The following is a 27,900-nucleotide window of genomic DNA, read 5'->3' on the forward strand; positions in this document are numbered from 1 at the left end:
AGTTAACATATAGTATAATATTAGTTTCAGGTATAGAATTTAATGATTCAACACTTCCATACCTCTTTGACATCGGTCATAGCAACACTGCTTACTAAATGTGTCTCCTGAGGCAAGGGAAACAAAAGCAAATATAAACTATTGGAACTTCATCAAAATAATAAGTTTCTTCAGAGCCAATGAAACAATCAACAAAACTAAAAGGCAACCTATGGAATGGGAGAAGATTATTTGCAAGTGATATATCTGATAAAGAGTTGGAATCCCAAATATATAAAGAAGTTATAAAACTCAACACCCAAAATAGGGCAGTTAAGAAATGGGCAGTTAAGGGGCACCTGAGTAGCACAGTCAGTTAAGCGTCCGACTCTTGATCTCGGCTCAGGTCACGATCTCACGGTTTGTGAGTTTAAGTCCCACGTGGGGCTCTGAGATGATGTTGTGGAGCCTGCTTGGGATTCTGTCTCTACTTCTCTCTTACGCTCCCTGCATGTGCTCTCTCTCTCTTTCTCAAAACCAATACACTTAAAAAAATAAAAAGAAATGGGCAGTTAAGAAATGGGCAGAAGATATAAACAGACATTTTTCCAAAGAAGACATCCAGATGTCCAAGAGACACATGAAAAGATGCTCAACGTCACTCATCATCAGGGAAATACAAATCAAAACCACAATAAGATAGCACCTCACACCGGTCAGAATGACTAAAATTAACACAGGAAACAACAGATGTTGGCGAGGATGTGGAAAAAGGGGAACCGTCTTACACTGTTGGTGGGAATGCAAACTGGTGCAGTGACTATGGAAAATAGTATGGAGGTTCCTCAAAAAGTTAAAAATAGAATTACCATACGACCCAGCAATGGCACTACTAGGTATTTATCCAAGAGATTAAAAAAAAAAAAAAAGACTTCTTTTTTAAGGGCAGTTTTAAGTTCATAGCAAAATTAAGAGGAAGGTATAGAGGTTTCCCATATTCTTCTGCTTTCATATGTGTATAATTTCCTCCTAATTATCAATAGCTGACACCAGAATGGTACATTTGTTACAAATGATGAACCTACATTGACACATCATAATCACTGAAAGCCCATGGTTGACATTAGGATTCATTCATGGTGTACATTCTATGGGTTTGGACAAATGTATAATGACACATATCCATCATTATGGTATTAAAAAGATGATTTTCACATGCTCTGTGTTCTTTGTATTCATTTCTGTCCACTCCCCAAACTCTGGTAACCAGTGATCTTTTACTATTTCCATAGCTTTGTCTTTCCAGAATGTCATATAGTTGGAATCGTACAGTATGCAGCCTTTGCAGATTGATTTCTTTCACTTAGTAATATGCATTTAAGGTTCCTTCATGTCTTTTCATGGCTTGACAGCTCATTTATTTTAGTGCTGAATAATATTCCATTGTCTGATGTGCCACAGTTGATTGATCCATTTACCTACTGAAGGACATCTTGATTGCTTCCAAGTTTTGGCAATTATGAATAAAGCTTCTATAAACATCCATGTGCATGTTTTGTATGGGTATAAGTTTTAAATTTCTTTGGGTAAAAACCAAGGAACATGACTGCTGGATCATATAGTAAGAGTATGTTTAGTTTTGTAAGAAAAAGCCAAACTACTGTACCATTTTTCATTCCCATCAGCAATGAACGAGCGTTCCTGTTTCTTCACATCCTCACCAGTATTTGGTGTTGTTAGTGTTTCAGATTTTGGTCATTCTGGTAGGTGTGTTGTGGTTGAATTGTTTTTTGACCAGCAAGTTTTTAGATCTTTCCATTACTTTGTGAGTTATTTGGGAACACTTTTGAATAAAGAGTTCACCAATACCACAACAAATAAAACTGAGTGTTACTGGGTACTAGGCAGGGCACTTTGGATTTTACCCGTATTGTGTCCTTAAATACCATGAGATCAGTACTATTGTTGCCCTCTTTCATTTGTGAGGAAAGTGAGGTTTAGGGAAATTGCCTAAATTCATTCAGCTGGAGTTCAGTCTAGGTCTGATTGACTTCAAGTTTCTGGCTTTTTATTTTAGAACAGTTTTAGATTTACAGAAAAGTTACAAAGATATACAGAGAGTTCCTGTATTCCCAGTGCTATGGACTGAATGTTCTGTCCCAGAGTTCATACGTTGAACCCCAGTATGATGATATTGGGAGGTGTGACCCTTGGGAGGTGATTAGGTAATGAGGGTGGACCCCTAATGCATGGGATGAGTGCCCTTGTAAAAGAGAACCCAGAGAGCTCCCTCACCGCTTCCACAATCTGAGAACACAGTGAGAGATCGGCTCTCTACGAAACAGGAAGTGGGCCATCACCAGACGCTGATTCTTCCAGCACCTTGATCTTGGACTTCCAAGCCTCCAGAACTGTGAGAAATAAACGTTTTTGTTCAAGCCACCCAGTCTATGGTATTTTTGTTACAGCAGCCTGAATGGGCTAACATACTCAGTTTCCCCTAATAATAACATCTATGTAACTATGGTACATTTGCTCAAACTATGAGTTTAATATTGGTACATTACTACTTACTAAGCTCTAGACTTTTCAGATTTCACCAGTTTTCCCACTAATGTCCTTTTTGTATCTCAGGATCCAGTCCAAAATACCAAACTGCATTTAGCAAAGCTTATAGTTTTGTGGTACCTGGGTGGCTCAGTCAGTTGAATGTCCGACTTCAGCTCAGGTCATGATCTCACAGTTTGTGAGTTCGAGCCCTGCATCAAACTCTCTGCTGTCAGCACAGAGCCATCTTCAGATCCTCTGTCTCCCTCTCTCTGCCCCTCCCCTGCTCATGTTCTCTGTCTCTCTCAAAAATAAATAAACATTAATAAAAAATTATAATAAAAAAAGCTTATGGTTTTAACCATTTCACTTGGATTGCCCTATAGAGAAGTTTATAAATCTACAAAAAGGTATACAGTTCCATAATTGTTCTATGGGTCTGGGTGACACAGCTTAATAATGGGACTGTTCAGGTTGAACATTTTTGTTTTCTTTGACTATGTTTGACTGTTCTGATTTTCAGATATACTTTGACTTTGGTATCTGACCTAAAAACTCAGAAACTTTTCCTTAATGCTTTTTGGAATAGGTCTCAGTAACACTTTTTTAGTTTCTTAGTTTTTCAGAGAAACAAGCTCCCTAATAACCATGATAGTGCTACTTAAAACTTTTAAGTCCTCTTGTCCTGATGACTTCCTTCGATATGCTTTTAGTGACCTCTTCCTCTTCCTTTCCATTCCTGTTGCTATCAATTTAGTCCATCCAGGAAAAGACTGTTTCACATCTGGATTATTATAAGAACCCTCAAAGGCTCTTCTAACCTCTAGACTCCCTTCAGTTCCAAACCCATCTTTAATATCATGACCAGACTGACCTTTTAAAATCTTTAGTTTCACCATATTATCCCCCTACCTAGAAAATCCTCAGGCTCTGCTTGATGATTTGGGGAGAAATAATCAGGCTGTAAAATGTTATTAAAACCTTTCTCTATTCTTTTTCCAAACCATAGTCCTATGATTTTTCCAGATGAACCCTTCACCCTAACAAGTCCATTCCTCTGAGTCCATCCAGAACACTGTCACTGACTCAGAGTTCATGCTTATGAGACTACCCTTGTTTGGAATGTCCATTGTCTTCTCTTTTCTGTGTCCAAATATTTTCTATCTTTTAAAGAATGTTCAAGGTTTATCTGATGGCTCTCTAGGATGTATGAAGAATAATTCTCTTCTCTTAGTAATTCAGAACCTCTACTGTTTAAGTTTATCAATGTGTAAAAGTGATGAAGGAAGCCAATTTGTAGTTCTAATTATGACCTTGATGTGTCTTCTCATTTTGTTATTACCACCACCCACCTGTACACAGTCTCTGTCTGGGCAAAATTCTCTTGTCTTGTGCTCCTGGGTACAACTGGAACAAGAACAGAACTTCTAAAGACTTTCTGTAAAACAGAATAAAATGAAAATAAACACCAAATTTCAAGAAGCCACAAATAGCCCAATTTACAAAATATAAATTACTCAATCTACCTTGAGTAGTACTAGTTAGGATTAAGTTCAGATGTATTGGCCAAAAACTCAAACAAAGAATGGCTTAATAATATAGTTTGTTCATTCTTGTAAAAGAAGCCTACCAGTCTGTCACTGAGGACTCAGATATTGATTTTTCTTTTCTTTTTTCAGTCATCACTATAAACATTTATTTTATTAACAATTTTTTTTTCAATGTCCATTTATTTTTGAGAGACAGAGAGAGACAGAGTGTGAGTAGGGAAGGGGCAGAAAGAGAGGGAGACACAAAATTCAAAGCAGGCTCCAGGCTCTGAGCTGTCAGCACAGAGCCCAATGTGGGGCTCGAACCCACGAACCGGGAGATCATGACCTGGGCCGAAGTCAGACACCCAACCAACTGAGCCACCCAGGCACCCCTAAACATTTATTGACATATATCTAGCCACCATTGTTAAAATCTTTTTTTTTTTAATTTTCTATTTTAATCACCCGGTGCTCATCACAAGTGTACTCCTTAATCCACATCACCTAAAAATGTGGAATGCTCACAAATTTGTGTGTCATCCTTGTTCAGGGACCACACTAATCTTCTTTGTATCATTCAAATTTTAGTATATGTGCTGCCAAAGCGAGTGCAGATACTGATTTTTCTACTCCACCATCGTTGGCACAAGGACTCCATTCCCAAGGTCATTTCACAGTCTAATATTACTGCTGGAACTCCAGCCATCATGTACATATTCCAGGGAGGAAGAAGAGAAAAGACCAAGGAGCTCCATATGCCCCCCCCCTTTAAGAGTCTTCCTGGAAATTTTACCCAACAATTAATTTCCACTTACATTTGATTAGTCATATTTATTATTATTTTATTATTTTTTATCCTTTTGGGTTTTTAATTTTATCTTTAAAAAATGCTTATTTATTTTTTGAGAGAGAGAGAGCGAGAGACAGAGAGAGACCATGAATGGGGGAAGGGTATAGAGAGATGGCGACAGAGGATTGGAAGCCGGTTCTGCACTGACAGCAGTGAGCCCAACGCGTGGCTCGAACTCACGAACTGTGAGATCATGACCCTAGGCAAAATCAGATGCTCAACCAACAGCCACCCAGGCGCTCCTCAAGTTTTTATTTAAATTACAGTTTATTAACCTACAGTGTAATCTTAGTTTCAGGTGTAGAATTTAGTGATTCATCCATCATTTAATAAAACACTCAGGGCTCATCACAAGTGCCTTCCTTAATATTCATTACCCATTTAGTCCACCCATCTGTCCACCTCCCCTCCAGTAACTCTCAGTTTGCTCTCTGTAGTTAAAAGTCTGTTTTTGGGGAGCCTGGGTGGCTCAGTCAGTTAAGCGTCCAACTTCAGCTCAGGTCATGATCTCACAGTCCATGAGTTCGAGCCCCGCGTCCGGCTCTGTGCTGACAGCTCAGAGCCTGGAGCCTGCTTCGGATTCTGTGTCTCCCTCTCTCTCTGCCCCTCCCCTGCTCATGCTCTGTCTCTCTCTGTCTCAAAAACAAATAAAAACATTAAAAAAAAGTCTGTTTTCTGGTTTGCGTCTTTTTTCTTTCCCCTATGTTTATATGTTTTGTTAGTTAAATTCCACATATGAGTGAAATGATATGGTATTTCTCTTTCTCTGACTGACTTATATCACTTAACATAATGCTCTCTAGCTCCATCCACATTCTTGCAAATGGCAAGATTTCATTCTTTTTGATGGCTGAGTAATATTCCATTATATGTACCACATCTTCTTAATCCATTCATCAGTCGATGGGCATTTGGGCTCTTTCCATAATTTGGCTATTGTAGATAATGCTGCTATAAACATTGGGGTGCATGTATCCCTCCAAATCAGTATTTTTGTATCCTTTGGGTGAATACTTAATAGTGCAACTGCTGGATAGTAGGGTAGTTCTATTTTTATCTTTTTGAGGAAACTCCATACTGTTTCCCAGAGTGTGATTGGCCATATTTAGTTTCACACTGCCATACTTAGTTTTGAGGGAGGCTGATCAATATAGTTTTTCATTAGAGAAGGTCGTTGCCTTGAATAAAATGGGGTTATGCTAATAAGCACAAAGGGAAGAATGGGTATTGGGTGGACAATTAGCCCTCTCTACCACACATTGCTTCTATGGCTGAGAATCTCTGTTCAGAAGATGTCCTTGCGCTACAAAGCTCGAAGTCACATTGTCTCTTTTGTACTTTGAACTTCTCCCCAGTCTCCATGTAGGGGTGTTGTCTTAGAGCCCATTATGTCAGCATTTCCTCAATCTCCTGGGCTGGCTCACCCCAGAAGAGCCAAATATTTCTCTAGGTTTGTCTTTCTTGGTTTCAGTTTTTGGCCAGTGAGTCCCACCTCTTTCTAGGTGACTCTCATGAAAACACAAGTTTAGTGTAATATGTTGTGGAACTGTCCTCTAGGATAGTAGACTGTAATTTTAATGGCTCCCAATAAAGCATGGATCTGGTACTTACCCCCTATGTGATGCCTTTCCACGTTGATTTTGGATTTGGCCATGTGACACACTTTGGTCAGTGAGACATCAACAAATGTCAAGCCAGAGACCTGATATGTGCTCTTGCACTGAGGCTTGCCTACTTTTATCAGCTCTGTGTAAGAAATGCAGGCCATCTTGTCAGAGAGGCTGCATGGATAAGAATGGAGACATTCCAGCTGGCAGCCCCAGTTGATCTCCAGGCATGTGAGTGAGGCCCTCTTGGATCTTCCAGCCCCAGATAAGCTGCCAGATGATTATAGTCACGTGAGTAATTCTAGACAAAATACCAGAAGAACCACCCAGTTGAGCTCACGTACAGGATCACGAGTAAATAAATGGGTGCTGTTTTAAGCCATTAAGTTTTGAGGTGGTCTTTTATGCAGAAAGAAACCTGAGCCATCTTGGATATTGCTCAGAGATGTTGTGGCTTGGGCTAGGGTTGTGGATGGGTCATACCTGCTAACCACAAGGCTGTGGTTTCAGGAACATATGCTCTAGTAAGCACTTGTTCTCGTCATTCAACATCCTTTCTCCCTCTTTTGGTAACAATACTGGGGTTTTACTTGGGGCCATCAGTTATTCAGTTCTCACATGTGATTGCTTTGGCCACGGTGTTTGGACAGGAAGAGGTAGGTGATCTAATTCAGACAATTAAAAGTCAGGTTTAGGATTTGTTCAAATTCTCTTTTCATCTAGAAGACAGACTCTGCCGTTATGTAGGGTCTGAGGAAACTGGTTCAGCCTTCTTTTTTGGTAATGAAGACACACTAAACAGGCATTAGGAAGTTTTGCTCTAAAGACGTTCCTAAAGGAAACCCTCGTGTAGAGCTTGTGGGGACGTAAACTGATGCTGCCATACTGCAGAGTAATCTGGCCATAATAAATACAAACACATACACCTCTGACCCAGCAACAAATGCCCTAGGGAAACTCTCTAGGGGACACAGATGACCATCTTCATCAGAGCAGTTTCTGGCAGCAGAGAATTAACACTAGTTGAAAGCTAGGAGGATGAACAAGTGAAATATTGTGGAATACTATGCAACATTCAAAAGTAATAATGTAGTTCAGCACCATGGCTGGCTGGAAGATCTTGGCACTCATCTCCCCCACAAAAACAAACAAAAATCCCAGTAAGTAAACAACTACAAACTGGTGAAAACAGCTCTGGGGAAGCTCTGGACTACAATGAAGGAGCAGCAGAACTCTGCAGAGCTAAGAAACTGAGGATGGCTGCATAGAAAAGAGTAGGAAACATTTTACCTGTGCCATCCCCTCCCCCTGTCCAAAACAACTCAGCTCCAAGAAGGATCCCCTTGGAGGGATCCTTTTTCCATGGAGGAAAAAGAGAGCAGAACCCTAGTAAGCCTCACTGCCCTTGCAGCCTTTGCTATTGAGGACACCTGCAGTCCTCACCAATACAGAAACCATCTGATGGAGCTGCCCAGACTCCCCACTGGTCCCCACTGCTATGCTTCTTCCCCATGGCTGGAGCTGTCACTGCACTGACATAATAAGGGCTATTATATGACAAACCCACAGCTAATATTATACTCAATGGTGCAATGTGAAAAGCCTTTCCTTTAAGATTAGGAAAGGTAAAAGGATGTCCATTCTCACCACTTCTATTTATTGGAAGTCCTAGCCATGGAAATTAGGCAAGGAAAAGAAATGAAAGACATCTAAATTGGAAAGGAAGAAGTAATAGTATCTCTTTTGCAGATCAGATGATCCTATATAAAGAAAACCCTGAGAACTCCACTAAAAAACTATTAGAACTAACAAATGAATTCAGTAAAGTTGCAGGATATGTAATCAACATAAAAATCAGTTATAGGTATCTATACGCTAACAATGAAGTATCTGAAAGAGAAAGAAAGGAATCCCATTTATGGTGGCATAAAGAACAATAAAATACTTAGGAATAAAGTTAACCAGGCAAGTGAAAGACCTGTGCACTGAAAACTATAAGACAAATTGAAGAAGACACAAATAAATGGAAAAGATACCCCATGCACTTGGATTATACGAATATTGTTAAAATGTTCACACTACTGAAAGCAATCTACAGATTCAATGCCATCCGTATTAAAATTCCAATGGAATTTTTCAAAGAACAAATACTATCCTAAACTGTTTATGGAACCCTAGAAGACCCCAAGTAGCCAAAACAACACTGAGAAAGAAGAACAAAGCTGAAGTATCACACTTCCTGATTTCAAACTATATTATAAAACTATAGTCAAAACAGTATGGTTTTGGTATAAGAACAGGCACACAAACCAGTGGTCGGAGCTGAGAGCCCAGAAGACCCATGCATATATAGTCAACTAATCTTTGACAAAGGCAACAAGAATGCACAATGGGGAAAGGGTACTCTCTTTAATATGATATTGGGAAAACTGCATATCTACATGCGAAGGAATGAAATTGAACCTGTATCTTACACCACTCACAAAAAATTAAGTTGAAATGAATTAAAGACTTACATGTAAGACCTGAAATCATAAAAATTATAGACAAAATCAGGGAAGAAGCTCTTTGACATTGGTCTTGGTAATGATTCCTTGGATAAGACACCAAAAGCACAGGTGACAAAAGCTGAAAGAAACAAGTGGGGCACATTAAACTAAAGAACTTCTATACAGCCGAAGAAACCATCAGGAAATTGAAAAGGCAGCCTATGGAAGGGGAGAAAATATTTGTAAACCATATGTCTCTCTCTTTCAAAATAAATAAACTTAAAAAAAATAATAGAGTACTGTATACTTGAGTACTTGCTGAGAGTAGATTTTAAGCATTCTCACCAAACACACAAAAAGAGTTAACTATATGAGGTGATGTATGTACTAATTACCTTGACCTTGGTAACTATTCCACAATATATATGTCTATCTCATTATGGCGTTGTACAATGTAAATAAGTGCACTTACGTTTGGGAATTATTCCTTAATAAAGTTAGGAAAAAAAGAGATCACCAGTTTTAAAAATTAAACAAAATTAAACAAAACAAATTAAGGATGTAAAATTTTCACCTAATAGTTAAGATCTATCCATGTCATTCTCTGTGAAAATGAGAAATAGGACAATACAATTTCTATTTTGGAATAACACATGCATGCATGAGAAACACTCTTTTTCAAGAATATAGATGTATCAATGGCATATATTAAACACAGAAAGATGATCCCATGGAGTAAAAGGAATGTGAAGAGAGCAATGAAGGAGAGAAATTAAGAAACTTTCAGATCGATATGTGCCAGATTGAATGTGCCAGGAATTGAGGTTGTGATTAATTAAAAAATTTGTACCTGAGGTTTAAAAAACCCCATAATGATTTATTACAACATGAATGATTTGCAATTTGAGACAATTCATACCTGTAATATACACTTGAATATGAGAAAGTGCCCACGTAGAAAGTCTTCTCCATGTCATACTTTGAGACTTCCAAGAGTCTGCAACGCAATGGATTCTGTTTAAAATAATCTTTACTATTTCCCCCAGGCAGTTAGTAAAGGAAAAAGAGAATATGGGCTGACAAGAGAATATTTTTGTAGGATGGATGAAGAGGAAAGAAGAACATTTAATGCCAAAGGAGTTGTCAACAATTGAAAAGTAACAATGTCAGCTTGAAGAAACAATTTTCTCCACTAGTGTCAGGGCGAAATTTGATGTCACAACATGATCACCAAAAGTATGAGAGGGCAAATGTCAAGAATTTTCCTGATGTTTTCCTCATGGCATTCTATTCTATTTTAGTCTTATGTATCAGCTATCCAAGATTTAATACCTAGTGGAATGTACTTGCTGGAAAGAAATAAAAAATTGCATCTCACAGCATTGAGCATTAGTGTGACAGAAATGTTCCTCATCGACCTTAAATTCCTGTTCATAGCATTACAAAAGATAATGAGCTGATTTCTTTTAGGGTACTGCATTTTTCTCACTGGCAAGAAAATAATCAAGAATTGAGCACGAGTGATGAGATGCTGGTGTATCAGTGTGTTGAGACCTCTTAAAATTGATATTTAGGATTTGTAGCTTATAAGATTATTTGTATACTCAGAAATCCAATATGGTCATATCTGAATGTTCTGAAAATTATGAATTTAGAAGTTTATATATATATGAGTTTGTATCTATGAGCGAATTTCTCTTTGAATTATCTTTTTTCCTTTCATTACTTTACTATTTCTCTTCTAAATTCTGTTTTATGGGAAATTTGTATTCTTTGGATTTATTAATGGTGCGGGATTAAAGAAAAAAATCGCAGCCCTCATGCAGTTTATATTCTAATAGGTTAATGCTTGTTAATTTAGAGTACAAACTGTTCGATACTGTAATGTAATAACACCAGGAAAATTATATTTATGTTTTTGAAATTTGATATAATTTTGTCCTTATAACGTTTCTCCTAAACATAGCATATTCGGCATTATAATGTGATTGCTAGTGCATAGATTTAAGTATAACTTGGGTCAAATCATATCCCCAAATAAAACAAATGACTGTCTGATATGATAGGTTTAAGCTATAGAACACCATTATCCTTGATACACTATAGGGATTTTGAAAGGTTTGCTGAATTGGACAAGAGCATTAAGCCCTGGGCCTGATACTTTTATTACCTGGGTTTTTAGTACATTAGGATACCATTCTATTCTTTTCTCATTATTTATTATAATGTACACAGTCTATAAGTACGTTCCTTGCAGCACAATCCTCTTTGTACTTCCATATAATCTTTCTATTGCTTCCCCATCCTCAAAGTCCTGCCCCTTTGAGCAGCTGCTTCAATTTTTTTCTCTTTTTAAAGAAATCACTCTGTGATGTATCCCTGTCTCCCTTGTTCCTGTTAGTTCTCTGAGGTTGGAGGCAGCCTGGATTTCTGGAGGCTTTTAGATGTTAAGGGCAGCTGTGGGTGGCAAACATCAGCGCCTGCTCTCTTTGCTCCACTGTGCAGAAGGAAGAATATTGAACTAGCTCTTGTCTCAAGCTTACCAGGAAATATCTGAGGTTGGACATCCAGGGCCAATATCACAGTGATTGCCAAAAGCGTTTCCCCCTAGGGAAGCCACTGTCACCAAATAAACATTATTAAGTGAGGTCTGTTGTGATGAGGCAATAGATAGTTCTAAGCAAGTTACACATAAGCCACACCATTTGGGGTTTTGAATTAATTCCTTCATTCCATAAACATTTATTGAACACTTACTTGGTGTAGTACTTTTTTCTTTTTAATTTTTTTTTTTAACGTTTATTTATTTTTGAGACAGAGAGAGACAGAGCATGAACGGGGGAGGGTCAGAGAGAGAGGGAGACACAGAATCTGAAACAGGCTCCAGGCTCTGAGCCATCAGCCCAGAGCCCGACGCGGGGCTCGAACTCACGGACTGTGAGATCGTGACCTGGGCCGAAGTCGGACACCTAACCGACTGAGCTACCCAGGCACCCCTCTAAATTTTTTTTTAATGTTTATTTATTTTTGAGACAGAGGGAGACAGAACATGAGTTGGGGAGGGGCATAGAGAGAGGGAGACACAGAATCTGAAACAGGCTCTGGGCTCTGAGCCATCAGCACAGAGCCTGACGCGGGGCTTGACCTCACGAACCGCGAGATCATGACCTGAGCCGAAGTTGGACGCTTAACCGACTGAGCCACCCAGGCGCCCCTGGTGTAATACTTTTACCAGGCATTGAAAGGAATTTAATAATGAGAGCTGCCATTTATTAATTTCCTCCTGCATACAAAGGGCTGCATCTATTTTTTCTGATCCTTACTCCTACAACTCTATCTACCTATAGATATATTGTTTATATATAAAAATATAATGTTTATAAATATATATAAATACGTATATATTTACAGTATATATACAATATATATAATATATATATTTTTTATTTTATTTTATTATATATATATATATTTTAATGTTTATTTATTTATTTTGGGGGGGAGGGACAGAGAGAAAGGGGGCGAGAGACTCCCAAGCAGGCTCCGCACTGTCAGCACAGAGCCTGAGGTGGGGCTCAATCTCACTATCTTGAGATCATGACCTGAGCTGAAATCAAGAGTTCAATGGTTAATGGACTGAGCCACCCAGGGACCCCAACACCAGAACAATATTATTTTCTCCATTTTAGAAGCAAGAAAATTGAGGCAAGTGGGGAAACTAGCCAAGGAGGTGAGGTGATAGCCTACTGACGTGCTGTGAGGGTTCTACGCATGTGCTGGCTTCCCAGGACGCCACTCTGAAGCCTGGATCCCAGCCCTGATGTGCCTCCCTGGAAATGGAAGTAAAACTGAGTGTGCTCATAACCCTGAGGAGCACGGTGGAAGCTCAGACGGGAGAGGTGGATGTTGCTGAGGTTTGTGGCTGTTAGTAAAGGCTTAAAGGAATAGCACAATCCAAGAGACGAGGACCCAATGGCTGTGGATTTTGCCCTAAGGACATTTTTCCAAATTTCCACTTTATATTTTTATGTGCTTTCACAAATCCTTTCTGGAATAATTCAATGCAATGTACAAGTAATTATACCAACAGAATATAGTCAGTATTGGTATGCATGAAGCTGAGGCATATACACTGTTTTTTGTGAATGAGATACTCTACATTAAATAATTTACTTCTAAATCAATGATAGGAGAATTCTTCATGTGGCTTGCAAATCCTAGGAAACATGTCAGTACTCAGGTTAAATCAGACCAGTTGTATGTTTTTCAGAAGTCTTTCTAACGTCACTTTGTCTCAGGACATCTTCAAAGAAGTGAAAACAGAATGTAGTTAATGGAAACCTGTAGTTAATGGAAACCTGACAGTAATTTAGAAACAAATCTGACCATAAGGAAGAAAATCTGTTAGAGCTGTGTTTTCAAAAGAATCCCTCAAGGCCACCTTTCACTGCAGTTTCTGATGAAATTGAATCATAAATTTAAATAGAAAAAATATGTAATTGCTATTATTTATAGTGCTGGAAAAAATCCTAGATTTGTATAATAGAAGAAAAAGGGTCAATCAATGAATAGGGTCCCTGCTAAAGAAAGCTAAAACCCAGAGGCAAAGTTTTAATTTAATTTTTTGGCATTCACTGATTTCCCTCCCATGTCTTGAATGGTTTCCTCTAAAACATCAAATATATGTTAAAAATAAAACCTCAATACAATACTCATTAAATTACAGAAATGTTGTGAATTGTGTGTAATATTCTTTCATCTTTTCTGCCTCTAGGGGGAAGTGTGTTTTCAACAATTCTGTCCCCAGAAGGTATCTTCTTTGTGGGCTGAAGGCTTCACAGGAATATTCTTTAATGTGACCTCAGGGCTGGCTTCACAAGGGAGATGTTCTCTGCGAAAATCTGGAAGGGCTCTTGCTTTAGAGATTGCCATGGGGATTGTGAGGGAGAAGATCATACAGACGATTAAAACTGGTGGAGAAAATTTCCTTATAGCATTTCTAACACATTTCAAAGAATTACATGTTGAGGTTCCTTAGATAATGCTGTCTTTCCTGGTAGTAGAGGAATTAACATATAGACACTGCTTTCATTTCAAAGAGCTGGCAACCAAACAATTGAATATAGAAAACTGGCCACTTTATTTTAAAGTTAAAAAAATATAGTTTGTGGATATGGATGAAAACATTTCTAAATCCTATAAAAAGTCTATTAGTTTCTGTAATAATCATGTTTAGAGCTAACATTGCCTTTCATTTGGGTAATTTTCTTTTATTTTCCAGGACTTCCCTGTAACTTTCTTTTGTTTTCATTCAGCAATTGTAGCCATAATGTACTAAGTGAAAAGGTTAGCAATCTTCCTCCCCCCCATATCAGTGTTTTACAGAATTAAAAGGAACAGTATTTAAAAACTGAGTCTGAGGGATGAGTTATTTCTATTTGTTTTCTTTTCCCCTCTCTTCTTGGTTTGATTCACTTTTATGATTATAATGCTGCAAAAAATTCTATTATAATCTATTAATAATTATCTTAGTGTGCTGTATATCCTCAAAACTTAGCCACATATAAAATAAAATTTTTATATAAAGACTGTTATTATTTAATGAAAATTAGCTTTGTTTCCAAACCTTTTTTAGATGGTATAATAGGTGGTAATGCTTATTTCTAATTCAATCTCAGGGATGAAGATATATTTAAGTATGTATTTTCTATTCTTTGGCCTTAATGAATGAAAGGTGTCAGGCTGCATGACTTCTAAAATCTTTTCTAGTCCTAAGATTGGAGAACTTCATGATAGTCAAGATATTCACACAGACTTCCAGCTATTTGGAAGAATTTTAATTTGATGGAAAGTAAACTTGTAATATTACAATTCATATACTTAAATTACTTGATGGGGTTTCCTATGATGTGCATATTTTCAGTTAAAGATTTTTCTTCAAAAATCCTAATTTCAAGGGGGTGCCTGGGTGGTTCATTCAGTTGTATCTGACTTTGGCTCAGGTCATGATATCGTGGTTCATGGGTTTGAACCCCCCATCAGGCTCTGTGCTGACAGCTTGGAGCCTGGAGCCTGCTTCAGATTCTGTGTCTCCCTCTTTCTCTGTCCCTCCCCCGCTCATGCCATCTCTCTCCATCTTTCAAGAGTAAATAAATATTAAAAAAAATAAAAATCCTAATTTCTATAAAATAAGTCCTGGGGAGGTAATGTATAGCATGTTGACTATAGTTAAGACTGCATTGCATATTTGAAAGATGCAAAGAGATCTTAAAAGTTCTCATTACAAGAAAAACACTTTTGCAACTATGCATGGTGATGAAAGTTAACTAGACTTATTGTGGTGACCATTTTCCATTATATATAAATATGGAATCATGTTGTATATAAATTATACAACATAATACATATTACAAGACTAATATAATGTTATGTATTAATTACACCTCAATTAAAAATAATCCTAATTTCTGCTCATTGAAAAATTTTAAGGGGTGCTTTGAACACCAGCATGGGCAGTAATGCTGGTTTTTCTGGTTCTGCTGTCTAGTTTGGGGGCTCTTCATTTACACAGGTTGGTTTCTCGGTGCCCTTGAGTAACAGGCTGGAAGTTGAGAGCTCTGATCCAAAGGCCACTGGGAGACTATGATACTCACCCAAACGCAAACGTACTGCCCTGGGCGTGACCTTCGGTGCCGCTGGGGCAGAGGCCTTCACGCCTGGTGCCACTGAAACCCCAGACTCTCCTAATAAACCCACACCACATAGTGTGCAGAATCATATCGCCATTGGCTGGCGTTCCCCAGACACAGGGCACAGAAAGCAGTAATAGGAAACCTTGGTTCCTTCATGTCTCCTGGCAACCAGTTTCAAAATCCATTTAAGACCCAAGGAATTCGTGATATAGTCGTGTTCTCTTTTTTCTTTCTCTTTCTTCCTTCTTTTCTTTCTTTCTTTCTTTCTTTCTTTCTTTCTTTCTTTCTTTCTTTCTTTTTCTTTCTCTTTCCTCCCTCCCTCCCTCCCTCCCTCTTCCTTCCATCCTCTTTCTTCCCAGGAGTTCAGGGAGGATTTAATTGCTGTGAAGTGCTAAATCTAATTTCCAGTATGTGCGAATTACCTCTTTGTGGAATTAAAATTTTATACAGATGCCTCTTTTGCTGCTGATTAGCAGCTCTGATTAAATAAATGAGAGTTCATGCAGGGGTTGGAAGGTCCTACTTGGAAGTTTTAGGGATCATGGTGCATAATCTGAAATCTAAATGACCCAGAGAGCGAAATGTTATCCATAACCACACTTCCGGTGCCAGAAAGAGCGTTAAGGAGGTGCTTTAAATGGCAACAGGCGCTGTTACTTGAAGTTGCCACGTCTCCTTAAGTCCCAGTTTGCCTTTTCACCGTCACAAATAAGAGCGATTGCTGTTTGGGGCCTCCGTGTTTAAAAGAAAGAAAAAAAAAAAAAAAAAAAAGAAAGGACAAAGAGAGAAAAGAAAAGAACAACCAACAACAAACCAACCAAATGCAGCGCCTGGGACGGTGGCACCGGCGATAGCAGTCAGTCGGCTGCAAGTTTCTGCCGAAAGAGGGCGTTGGTCTAAGACTAATAGAAATTCGTGGACACAGACAGTCTAATGAAAGCCCATTTAAAATAATTTTCACCTTATTTTAATTTGTGGCCTTTAAGTATCAGAATTCCCCAGTCCAATGTAGCACGTTCACACTGCAAATGACCTCGGCGTGTTGTCACTTTCAGCGGGTCAAGTTCCATTTGGACCTGCCCTGTAGCGCAGCGGACTTCCGCGAGGCTCCTCTGGCCGCGGACTTCACGGCCGTTTCCATCCTTGTCCCCCCACTGCCGTTGTGGCTGTGACCAGTGGCAAGCCTAGGTCTCCGACACAGGACCTCTCTCGGCAGTGCAGAACCCGGAGCACAGTGTGTCGCGCGCTGGCGAGGAGAAGCGGTTAGAGCGGAGGGTGGTGCTGCTGCACCCAGGGGACCCTCGAGTGACGATTTAGGGAGGTCTCTTTAGTTACCTGGTTTGGCAAACAAAACCCTGAGGACGCTTCGGAGATGCTCTTCAAACTATTCGCCACTTCGAGAAGCGGAACTCTTCGCTCGCCTTTGCGAGCAACAAGTTTCGCTTTTCTGCTTGCAGGGCGCCGGCTGAGGGACTTTGCGCGGGGACACTGGAATCCTGGAAACGCTACGACTCCAGCGCGAACCCGCGTGGCCCAGGGGGAGGACGCGGGCGCTTAGCAGGGGAAAGCGGGGTAGGGAGGGGTGTAAGTAACGCCTCGGCTAGCTGGGAGTTCTGGGTCCTCGATCGAGCCGTCTACCCTGGGACCTTGGTCCCTGTTCCCTGACCTTGCGCCAAGGGACCAGGAAGGTCGGTGCCCGCCCCGAGTTGGAGCGTCAGGAGGGAATTTGGCCGGAGTGAGAAAGAGGTGAGAGCGAGCGGGACCTACGGAGTTTTGCAACGAAACTACAAATTTCTAGGACCACCCCCTTCCTCTAATCCAGTTATTTTTTGCATGGTGTGTGTGTGCCTGTGCGCACTTCTTTACTATCAAACACATTTCCCTGTGTAAAGCCTGGAGCTGGGGAAAGCGCTGCCGCGTGCGCGGCCAGGGTAAGGCGGGGGACCCCAGGGGTGGTGCGGTGTGGTGGGGGCTCCCGCCGGTGCGGACGAGGGCGACTGCGGCTTTAAGGCCAAGGCCGAGGGGTAGCTGGGAGTTGTTGGGGTTAGGGACCCGGGAACGGTGGGAAGGTAGGGGTGCGGGGAGGAGCCCTGATGTAAGAATGTTAATGAGAGGCTCCCCCAGCCCAGCCCCCATCACTCCCCACCCCCACCCACCCCACCCGCTGGAAATACAAACCCAGCCTCGGAGCGCCTTGTGTGGTAACACGCTCCGCCGCTGCCACGCTATTTAAACGCGGACTATGGATCCAGGAACCGGCGCTAATCAATGAGATCAAATGCGGGGGAGATGCACCGTCAATTACAAGCACTTGGACAAGTCTAACTTTTTTTTTCTTTTCTTTTCTTTCCTTTTTTTGTTTTGTTTTGTTTTTTACAAATACGCTTTCAAAAGCAATCTTAGCAACGCCCAAATAAGAAGCCACCTCTAAGTAAAATAGTATATATAAAGGGAGGGCAAATATATATATATTTATAAGTATATATATATATATAAATATATTACAGGCGTACAGGTTTACACGCGGTGAACTTTTTCTTCCTTCTCTCTCTCTCTCTCCCTTTTTTAAACGAGTGACATTGCAAAGGACTCTTCCTCTCTGTCTTTTGTTAAGTTAGTGAAAGGGATATTCTATTTTCTTAGAGCGCCCAAGGGGGCGCAGGGACCTCGCAGAGAAGAGTGGGGAGGAAAGAGGAAGGGTGGGTGGGGGGCAGAGGGCGAGTCGGCAGCGAGGGCAAGCGCTTTCCTGCGGCACGATGCCGTCCCTGCTGGTGCTCACTTTCTCCGAGTGCGTCTTGCTTGTCTGGGCGTTGCTGGTCGGCAGCACCGGTGGCGGTGGCGGCGAGGGCGCCAGCCCGGGCGGAGGGCGCCAGGAAAGAGAGGCGCTGCCGCCGCAGAAGATCGAGGTGCTGGTATTGTTACCCCAGGACGACTCCTACCTGTTCTCCCTGGCCCGGGTGCGGCCGGCCATCGAATACGCGTTGCGCAGCGTGGAGGGCAACGGGACCGAGAGGCGGCTTCTGCCACCCGGCACTCGCTTCCATGTGGCTTATGAAGACTCGGACTGCGGCAACCGCGCACTTTTCAGCCTGGTGGACCGCGTGGCGGCGGCACGCGGCGCCAAGCCGGATCTCATCTTGGGGCCGGTGTGCGAGTACGCGGCAGCGCCGGTGGCCCGGCTTGCGTCGCACTGGGACCTGCCTATGCTGTCGGCAGGGGCACTGGCCGCCGGCTTCCAGCATAAGGACACGGAATACTCGCACCTCACGCGCGTGGCACCCGCATACGCTAAGATGGGTGAGATGATGCTCGCCCTATTTCGCCACCACCAGTGGAGCCGCGCCGCGCTGGTCTACAGCGATGACAAGCTGGAGCGGAACTGCTACTTCACCCTCGAAGGGGTCCACGAAGTCTTCCAGGAGGAGGGCTTGCATACGTCTGCCTACAATTTCGATGAGACCAAAGACTTGGATCTGGACGACATCGTGCGCTACATCCAGGCCAGTGAGCGAGGTGAGCAGGAGCGCGCCCCGGGCTTCCGGCCCTAACCCTACCGCTCTCGGCGGCTCTCCCTACGTACCCGTCCGCTCCTCTGCGGAGTCCACTACCCACTGCTGCACAGAGGACAGGGGGAGATCGCGCACACGGGGATTCGCCGGGGCGTGCGCTGTTTGGCTGCGACAACCTTTGACTATCGCCCTTCCAGGTCTCGGGGTGAATGTGGAGGGCCTGGGGGAGGGGCGTCTGAGCCTGCAGCTCCCGCTTGACCAGGTCCGACAGGTGCTGTCGAACCGCTTGGGCTTTTCTTCCTCCCTCCCCCTTCACCAGCGCCAGTCTAGTGATTGGGGGCGCACTCCGATGCCCTGCTCCAAACATGGTCTGAAAACGTCTCAAGGCCGAAAGAACTTGTTGCCCAGTCGTTTACCGACGTGTCGCCCCCCCACTAGTGCGGAAGCGTATGCGGACTCACTGCTGGCTCGCCGCTATTTGGCTAGCTTGGTTGTCCGTTTTTCCTGGCTGCTCCTTCCACAAATCCCAGCTTTCTTTTAAAGGGTCATTGTTTCGCCCTTCTCATTTCTTCTGTGGCCCTTATAAACGAGCTCCTGCGGTTTCCACCAAGAATGCCTCGTTGTGTCTGGACTCAGGTTCACTTAACACCCCCACCCCCGGTGCGTTCGAAACCGTGGTCTCTAAAGCGTCCTGACTGAGGCTTTGCGCGAGAGAGCGCTGGAGAAGCGGGCGCTGTGCTGCTTTTCCAAGTGTATCCCCCCCCAAGTTTTCTCCCCGGGTCTGTGGAGGTTTGAACAGCCACCTAACTGAACAAAGCTCAAGGTTGAGGATGGCGGCTATGGCTACAGCGAGCGGGTGGAGAAGCGGGTGGTCGCGGATACCTAATTGCAGATGCCCCCAATAAGGCCCCTTTTACAGCAGCGTAGGCTGCGTGAAGGTGGGCTGAGGTCCCAGTAAAGTGCGGTTCCCTCCTTCCGGGTGTCAGGTTTGGGGTGCACGGTGCTCGGGGAATCCCACCTCTGCTCCCCCTCGGCGCGCACGCGCCTGGATTGTCAGTGGTGCAGTCCGGGCAAAGCTGCCCACGACCCCACAACCCCACGACCCCACGCGGGGAAGCTAAAGGGGAGAAGGGCTGAGCCAAACACAGGGCTAGCCCACGACTTGGCAAGGCCAGGCGCCTGGACGCTGGCCGTGGGACAAAGCGCAACCGGAAGCTGGGGGCCTCAGGAACAGGTGAGAGCGGGCAGAGGCTCCACGGAGGATGGCGCTGTGGCAATCCCTTTTTCCCAGGTTGGCCACTCGGACTCGACTCGGGAGTGAACGCACTCTTTAGAGGGAGGAGACGGGAAGTGTTGACAGTGGGGATGCACCGCCAAGTTTTGAGCGTTGAACTCCAGTCTGTCTGCGCCGAATCCCTGCCAGACAAGCAGGCGGGGCGCCGGTTTCGCTGATTATGAAAAAGGGCACTTGTGTCCAACCGCTGCGGACTCGCCACGCCCGGCGGAGAAACCCACGTTTACTTCTTTCCCCTCTCCCTGTCCGCAGGTTACCGCAGACCCCTGCAGACCTCGGGTTTCTCTGTTCTTCGGAACCTGGTTTTTCAGCTCTTGACTTTCGAGGGCCAGGCGTTTCCAGGGCCTGGCTTTCGAGGCCAGGAAGGGCTGGGAATCGGGGGCGTGTTACCCTGCGGGCGCGGGCCGCGATCCTCCTAGGCGCCTATGCTGCCAAAGCCCTGAAGGTCTAAATGCTGGTGGTGGTGAGCCATGTATACATGGCCTGCGATTCCTGGCCTAGCGGAGCGGTCAGCCCGGAGGAGGACAGGCCCCTCAGCCTCACAATGGTGTGGCTGAGGTGGGGTAGAGAGGAACCAGTGCCCTGGTAGGCCTGGGGGCTCAGAGGCCTTGGGCTATAGTCTGGTGCTGGTGCTTGGGCTGGAGGCCCGGAGCCTCAGAGCTGTTCCCAGGTCTTTTTGCTGCTGCTTCTATGTTTTTCTAACACTTTTGAATTTAGTAGTGGAAGTTTGCTGGGCTGAACTGTATGCTTTACAGGTGATAAGGCCACCATGCTTACTCTGAAATACATTTCCAGCAGTGACCTGGTGGAAATATAAATATTCAGAAATATACAACAAAAGTTTCTCTCCTAAGCCTTCACCCCCACCCCCCATTTCTGTACCCTCAGGAGAGAAAGTTGCTTGATAACAAAGCTCTCTTTGGGCACCTTTTTAAAAAATTAAAAAAAATTTTGTTTATTTAATTAAAAAAAATGTTTATTTTAGAGAGAGATAGAGTGTGAGCAGGGCAGGGGCAGAGAGAGGGGGAGACACAGAACCTGAAGCAGGCTCCAGGCTCTGAGGTGTCAGCACAGAGCATGGTGGGGGGCTTGAACTCACAAACCCTGAGGTCATGACCTGAGCAGAAGTCGGAAGCTTGACTGACTGAGCCACCCAGGTGCCCCCAGAATGGTTATTTATTTATTTTGAGACAGAGAGAGCAAGTGGGGGAGGGGCAGAGAGGTGAGGGGGAGAATCCCAAGCAAGCTCCGAGCCATCAGTACAGAGCCCAACTCAGGGCTTGACCCACAGACTGAGAGTTCATGGCTTGAGCCAAAATCATGGCCTGGGCTGCTCAACTGAGCTACCTGGGCGCCCCTTTCTGGGGACATTTTACTAATCACTCTTACTTCTCCGTAAGTGGTTAAAGTACTAATCACTCTTACTTCTCCCAGAGCACCTGCCCTGGCTCAGGCATTCACTGGCAAAACAGGTGGGCTGCTGCTAAACCTCGGTACCTCGGGCTCCTCAGGTCAAGTAGGGGTGGTTGGGGCACCCCATCTTGGGGATGCTGGGAGGGCTAAATGAGCTAACACACGGGATGTGCTGAAGCAGTGCCAGACACACACGGAATGCTCAGCAAATGCGAGGTTTTATTATAGTTATTACTATTTTATGTATGTGATGATAATTGCCCTTGCAGGGGTGAGGCCCTGCTGTGGGGAAAGAACCCTGGGAGGAGAAGCAGGTGCTCTGGCTTTGGCATCTCCACTCAGCTGCTGTGTGGCCGGGCATGGCACTGACTTTCTCTGAGGTGGAATTTCCTCCCCGAAACGGTGAGGTTGGATGAGAATCAGGCCTCTTCACACTGATCCTGGGTTTGGATTTGTGCTCATTCAGGTATGAAACATATGACGGACCACATTTGTGTCCTTGAAAACTCCATGTTAAACCTCAGAGAACTAGAGAGTCTCCCATTTCCCCCCTCTTTTGGAGGTAACATTTTTGGCAGTTTTTTTGATCTTAAATTAATCTTTATTATTTTTTTTAACGCTTATTTATTTTTGAGAGAGAACATGAGCGGGAGAGGGGCAGAGAGAGACAGAGACACAGAATCCGAAGCAGGCTCCAGGCTCTGAGCTGTCAGTACAAAGCCAGATGCAGGGCTTGAACTCATGGACCATGAGGTCATGACCTGAGCTGAAGTCAGGTGCTTAACCGACTGAGCCACCCAGGCGCCCCTGATCTTAAGTCATCTTTAAGATCATATCACAGATGTCTGAATTTCTTAATGGGTAAAAACTGATAATGCCGCCATCTCAAATAATAATATGACTAAAATTTCATTTGGTCATGTGCTGTACTGTAAAATGAAGGGACATTAATCATTCCTTTTAGGGACTTAGCATTGAAATCAATAGTTAAAAATTTCCCCCCTCTTTTATCTTTAACCAACATATATCATCAGCAAAATACACACACCTGAGTATATATTCATAAAAAATAATGATCCATATTTAAAACTGATTCAATTCTAACGCCTACTGCTGCCCTCAGTATTCTATACTCAGCAATAAATTTAGTTTCAAAAAGGCTAGTTTAAAAATAAAGATTTTTTCAAGCAATAGAGGCTAGCAGTTGTTTTGTCTATACATGTTATGAGATGCAGAACGAGAAGTATTACACACACACATTTTTGTGTGAAGAACTATAGTTTTATCCTTTTAGTTATTAATATGTCATTACTCTGGGCCTGCATAACAACTGTAGAGATAACAGTATTTAATCAGTACAAGAGCCATTTATTTTTAGAATTAGCCTGGGGTAAATGACCAAGTGGTGGGTCAGCAGAATTTTTGAGCAAAGAATGCATGTTAAGTGTAAAATAACTAACACACAGCAGGGGAAGAAAGAAGCATTGTAAGTTGTAGTGTAGAAATTCTGAAAGCCTTTGGAGTAGATGGAACTTTGTGAACAACAAAAATAAAAGTGCAATCTCTGTTTTGCAAATGAAACCCATTGTTGTATAGTGTAGGAACAGCCAGAAAGAAGTATTTTTTAAAAATATTAATCTTATGGGAGTTAGTTACACAGTTACATAGTTTAAAAAGTCAGAAGATTGGACGTTTGGGTGGCTCAGTGGGTTAAGCGTCTGACTTTGGCTCAGGTCGTGATCTCACAGTTTGTGAGCTTGAGCCTTGCATCCGGCTCCAGGCTGACAGTGCAGAGCCTGCTTAGGATTCTCTCTCCTTCCCTCTCTCTGCACTTCTCTCTCTCTCTCAAAATAAATAAATAAACTTAAAAAAAATGTAAGATTACCCAAGCCTTATTAGGAACAAGAATTTCCTATCTTGTATTTCCCATTTCTCACTTCCCAGAGGAAAGCTTTTTTTCTTTTCTTTTCCTTTTTTTTGTTGCTGGCAAGTATATTGTTTGAAGCAAAAACAGTATTTGATCAAATCAGCAGCTTTTTCTATCCCCAAATTCTTTCCCTGAGAAAAGAAACAAGTGGTTGCCTTCCATGATGCTAATTTCAAAAGAAATATTAGCCATAACTTCCCATACTAGTGAACTTTTAATTTCATATTTTTTACAGATGTTACCTGTGAATTTATTTATGTAACCTTCCTCAATCTACATACACACACACACACACACACACACACACACACACACACAATTTATTTATTTATTTTTAATTTAATTTATTTTTAAAAATTTATATCCAAGTTAGTTAGGATATAGTGCAACAATGATTTCAGGAGTAGATTCCTTAATGCCCCTTACTCATTTAGCCCATCCCCTCCCACAACCCCTCCAGTAACCCTTTGTTCTTCATATTTAAGTCTCTTATGTTTTGTCCCCCTCCCTGTTTTTATATTATTTTTGCTTACCTTCCCTTATGTTCATCTGTTTTGTATCTTAAAGTTCTCATATGAAGAAGTCCTATGTCTTTGTCTTTGTCTGACTAATTTCTCTTAGCATAATACCCTCTAGTTCCATCCATGTAGTTGCAAATGGCAAGATTTCATTCTTTTTGATTGCCGAGTAATACTCCATTGTATATATGTACCACATCTTCTTTATCCATTCATCCATTGATGGACATTTGGGCTCTTTCCATACTTTGGATATTGTAGATAGTGCTACAATAAACACTGGGGTGCATGTGTCCCTTTGAAACAGCACACCTGTATCCCATGGATACCTAGTAGTACAATTGCTGGGTCGTGGGGTTGTTCTATTTTTAATTTTTTGAGGAACCTCCCTACTGTTTTCCAGACTGGCTGCACCAGCCAGTGCAAAAGAGATCCTCTTTCTCTGCATCCTCGCCAACATCCGTTGTTGCCCGAGTTGTTAATGTTAGCCATTCTGACAGGTGTGAGGTGGTATCTCATTGTGGTTTTGATTTGTATTTCCCTGATGCTGAGTGATGTTGAGCATTTTTTCATGTGTCTATTGGCCATCTGGATGTCCCCTTTGGAGGAGTATCCATGTCTTTCGCCCATTTCTTCACTGGATTACTTGGTTTTTGGGTGTTGAGTTTGATAAGTGCTTTATAGATTTTGGATACTAACCCTTTATCTATTATGTCATTTGCAAATATCTTCTCCCATTCTGTTGGTTGCCTTTTAGTTTTGCTGATTGTTTCCTTCGTTGTGCAGAAGCTTTTCATTTTGGTTCATTTTTGCTTTTGTTTCCTTTGCTTCTGGAGACGTGTTGAGTAAGAAGTTGCTGCGGCCGAGATCAAAGAGGTTTTTGCCTGCTTTCTCCTCGAGGATTTTGATGGCTTCTTGTCTTACATTTAGGTCTTTCATCCATTTTGAGTTTGTTTTTGTGTATGGTGTAAGAAAGTGGTCCAGGTTCATTCTTCTGCATGTCTCTGTCCAGTTTTCCTAGCACCACTTGCTGAAGAGACTATCTTTATTCCATTGCATATTCTTTCCTGCTTTGGTCAGAGATTAGTTGGCCATACATTTGTGGGTCCATTTCTGGGTTCTCTATTCTGTTCCATTGATCTGAGTGTCTGTTTTTGTGCCAGTACCACACTGTTTTGATGATTATAGCTTTGTAATACAGCTTGAAGTCTGGGATTGTGATGCCTCCTGCTTTGGTTTTCTTTTGCAAGATCGCTTTGGCTATTCGGGGTCTTTTCTGGTTCCATACACATTTTAGGATTGTTTGTTCTAGCTCTGTGAACATGCTGGTGTTATTTTGATACGGATTGCATTGATGTAGATTGCTTTGGTTAGTATTGACATTTTAACAACATTTATTCTTCTTATCCAGGAGCATGGGATATTTTATCATTTTGCTGTGTCTTCTTCAACTTCTTTCATAAGCTTTCTATAGTTTTCAGTGTATAGATTTTTCACCTCTTTGGTTAGATTCATTCCGAGGTGTTTTGTCCAGAGGAAAGTATTTTCAACCCTTGCAGCTATTTCTGTAGGTATTTGGTTTCAGACCTCCAGAAAACAGGTTACTTTGATGATTTCAGTTTTTGTTTTTCTCTCTTGCCATCCCAGTGGAAGATGTTAGTTTGGTTCTCTTCTACTGCGTGTTCACCACACACTCAAGGTTTTCCCCGCAGCCATCCTTTCAAGTGGCTGTGTGAAAATTTTTGGTTAGCTCCGCATTCAGTGTCTATATCATTATTGCCTTCTAAATGCTATTTGTAGTTGACCCATATAGGCTATTACAATGATATTTCCTTTATTGCTCTAGTTTTCCTTGGGCTAAAAAAAAGTCTGTTTTTGATTGTTTGCTTAGTGTCCTACGAGCTTATAACTAAATCATCTATCAACTCTATTTTAAGCCCCTGAAATGTTCCGGTTTGGTTATTATCTAAACAGTTTGCGCAGCTGTCAGTCGGGATTCTCTCCCCAACACCCCCCTGTATCTCCCATTGCCTCCCTATCTCTCTCTGTCTAGATCTCTATGCGTTCGTCTTTCTTGGCTTATGCTCTTGTTTTGGTGAGCACATCCTCCAGGAGTTTCTCAGAAAGGGTGGATGAGAGCTAAAGCTTGATACCTTTCATGACTGAAAATGTCTTCATTCTTCCCTTATACATTATTATGGAATTCTAGGTTGGAAATCGTTTTCCCTCAAGATTTGAAGGATTGTCTTCTAAATTCCACTGCTGCTACTAGGAAGCTGAATTGATTTGGATTCTTGACCTGTTATCTGTTATTTTTTTTCCTGAAAAATTTTAGAATTTTCCTTTTGCTCCCAATATTTTAACATTTTTAAAACTTATTTTATTAAAAAAACCTGTTAATGTTTATTTATTTTTGAGAGAGTGAGAGAGAGAGAGAGAGAGAGAGACAGAGCACAAGCAGGGGAGGGGCAGAGAGAGAGGGAGGCACAGAATCCAAAGCAGGCTCCAGGCTCCGAGCTGTCAGCACAGAGCCTGATACGGGGCTCCATCTCATGAACCATGAGATCATGACCTGAGCCGAAGTTGGACGCTTAACTGACTGAGCCACCCAGGCGCCCCTAGAATTGTATTATTTTGATGTTCAATCTAGGCTTCCTGGATCAAAACGTTACTTTTCTTACTCTTTTTCTCCTATTTGCCACCTGTCATTTATTTATTTATTTATTTATTTATTTATTAAATTGAAGTTAGTTAACATAAAGTGTAGTCTTGGCTTCAGGGGTAGAACCCAGGGATTCATTTCTTACATATGACACCCAGTGCTCATCCCAAAGAGTGCCCTCTAACGCCCATCACCCATTGCCCATTTAATCCATCCCCCCACCCACCTCCCCTCCAGCAGTCCTCAGTTTGTTCTCTGTATTTAAGGGGCTTTTATGGTTTGCCTCCCTCTCTGTTTTTATCATATTTTTCCTTCCCTTCCCCTGTGTTCATCTGTTGAGTTTCTCGAATTCCACATATAAGTGAAATCATATGATATCTGTCTTTCTCTAATTTCGCTTAGCATAATACACTCTAGTTCCATCCACGTTGTTGCAAATGGCAAGATTTCATTCTTTTTCATCACTGAGTAGTATTCCACATATTCTTAATCCATTCATTAGTCTTTGACATTTGGGGTCTTTCCATAATTTGGCTATTGTTGATAGTGCTGCTGTAAACATTGGGGTGTAGGTGCCTCTTGGAATCAGCATTAAAAATTTTTTTTAATGTTCATTTTTTGGGGGGGACAGTGTGCGAGTGGGGGAGGGGCAGAGGGAGATGGAGGCTCAGAATCTGAAGCAGGCTCCAACCTGTGGAGCTTGAACCCACAAGCTGTGAGATCATGACCTGAGCCAAAGTCGGACACTTAACTGACTGAGCCACCCAGGTGTCCCTCGAATTAGCATTTTTGTATCCTTTGAATAAATTCCTAGTAGTGCAGTTGCTGGGTCGTAGGGTAGTTCTGTTTTTAATTTTTTGAGGAACTTCCAGAGTGACTGC

At 42.3% G+C, this 27,900-nt stretch overlaps 1 protein-coding gene, 1 long non-coding RNA gene and 1 other non-coding gene across 5 annotated transcripts in view; 1 reads left to right on the forward strand and 2 right to left on the reverse strand.

Annotated features, from left to right (window-relative positions):
- Window positions 1-4,564: 4,564 nt before the first annotated feature.
- On the reverse strand, window positions 4,565-4,670 carry LOC128778413 (U6 spliceosomal RNA). Its single transcript, XR_008424004.1, has one exon. It is a non-coding gene; the product is annotated as a U6 spliceosomal RNA (small nuclear RNA).
- A 2,413-nt stretch (window positions 4,671-7,083) lies between these two features.
- LOC128778351 (uncharacterized) lies at window positions 7,084-13,303 on the reverse strand. Its single transcript, XR_008423950.1, has 3 exons — window positions 13,178-13,303; window positions 9,032-9,143; window positions 7,084-7,180 (listed from the first exon to the last, which is right to left on the reverse strand). It is a non-coding gene; the product is annotated as an uncharacterized LOC128778351 (long non-coding RNA).
- A 5,115-nt stretch (window positions 13,304-18,418) lies between these two features.
- NPR3 (natriuretic peptide receptor 3) overlaps window positions 18,419-27,900 on the forward strand; it is a 93,282-nt gene continuing 83,800 nt past the window's right edge. For all 3 annotated transcript variants that reach the window (XM_053906910.1, XM_019450695.2, XM_019450696.2), the window contains exon 1: window positions 18,419-19,209. In XM_053906910.1, coding sequence (XP_053762885.1) covers window positions 18,453-19,209 — 757 coding nt within the window. In that variant the 5' untranslated portion in view covers window positions 18,419-18,452. The remainder of the gene's footprint in view (window positions 19,210-27,900) is intronic.

This window comes from Panthera pardus, unplaced genomic scaffold (assembly GCF_024362965.1).
Source record: "Panthera pardus isolate Hobbes unplaced genomic scaffold, ASM2436296v1 HiC_scaffold_2, whole genome shotgun sequence".
Classification (NCBI taxonomy): Eukaryota; Metazoa; Chordata; class Mammalia; order Carnivora; family Felidae; genus Panthera; species Panthera pardus.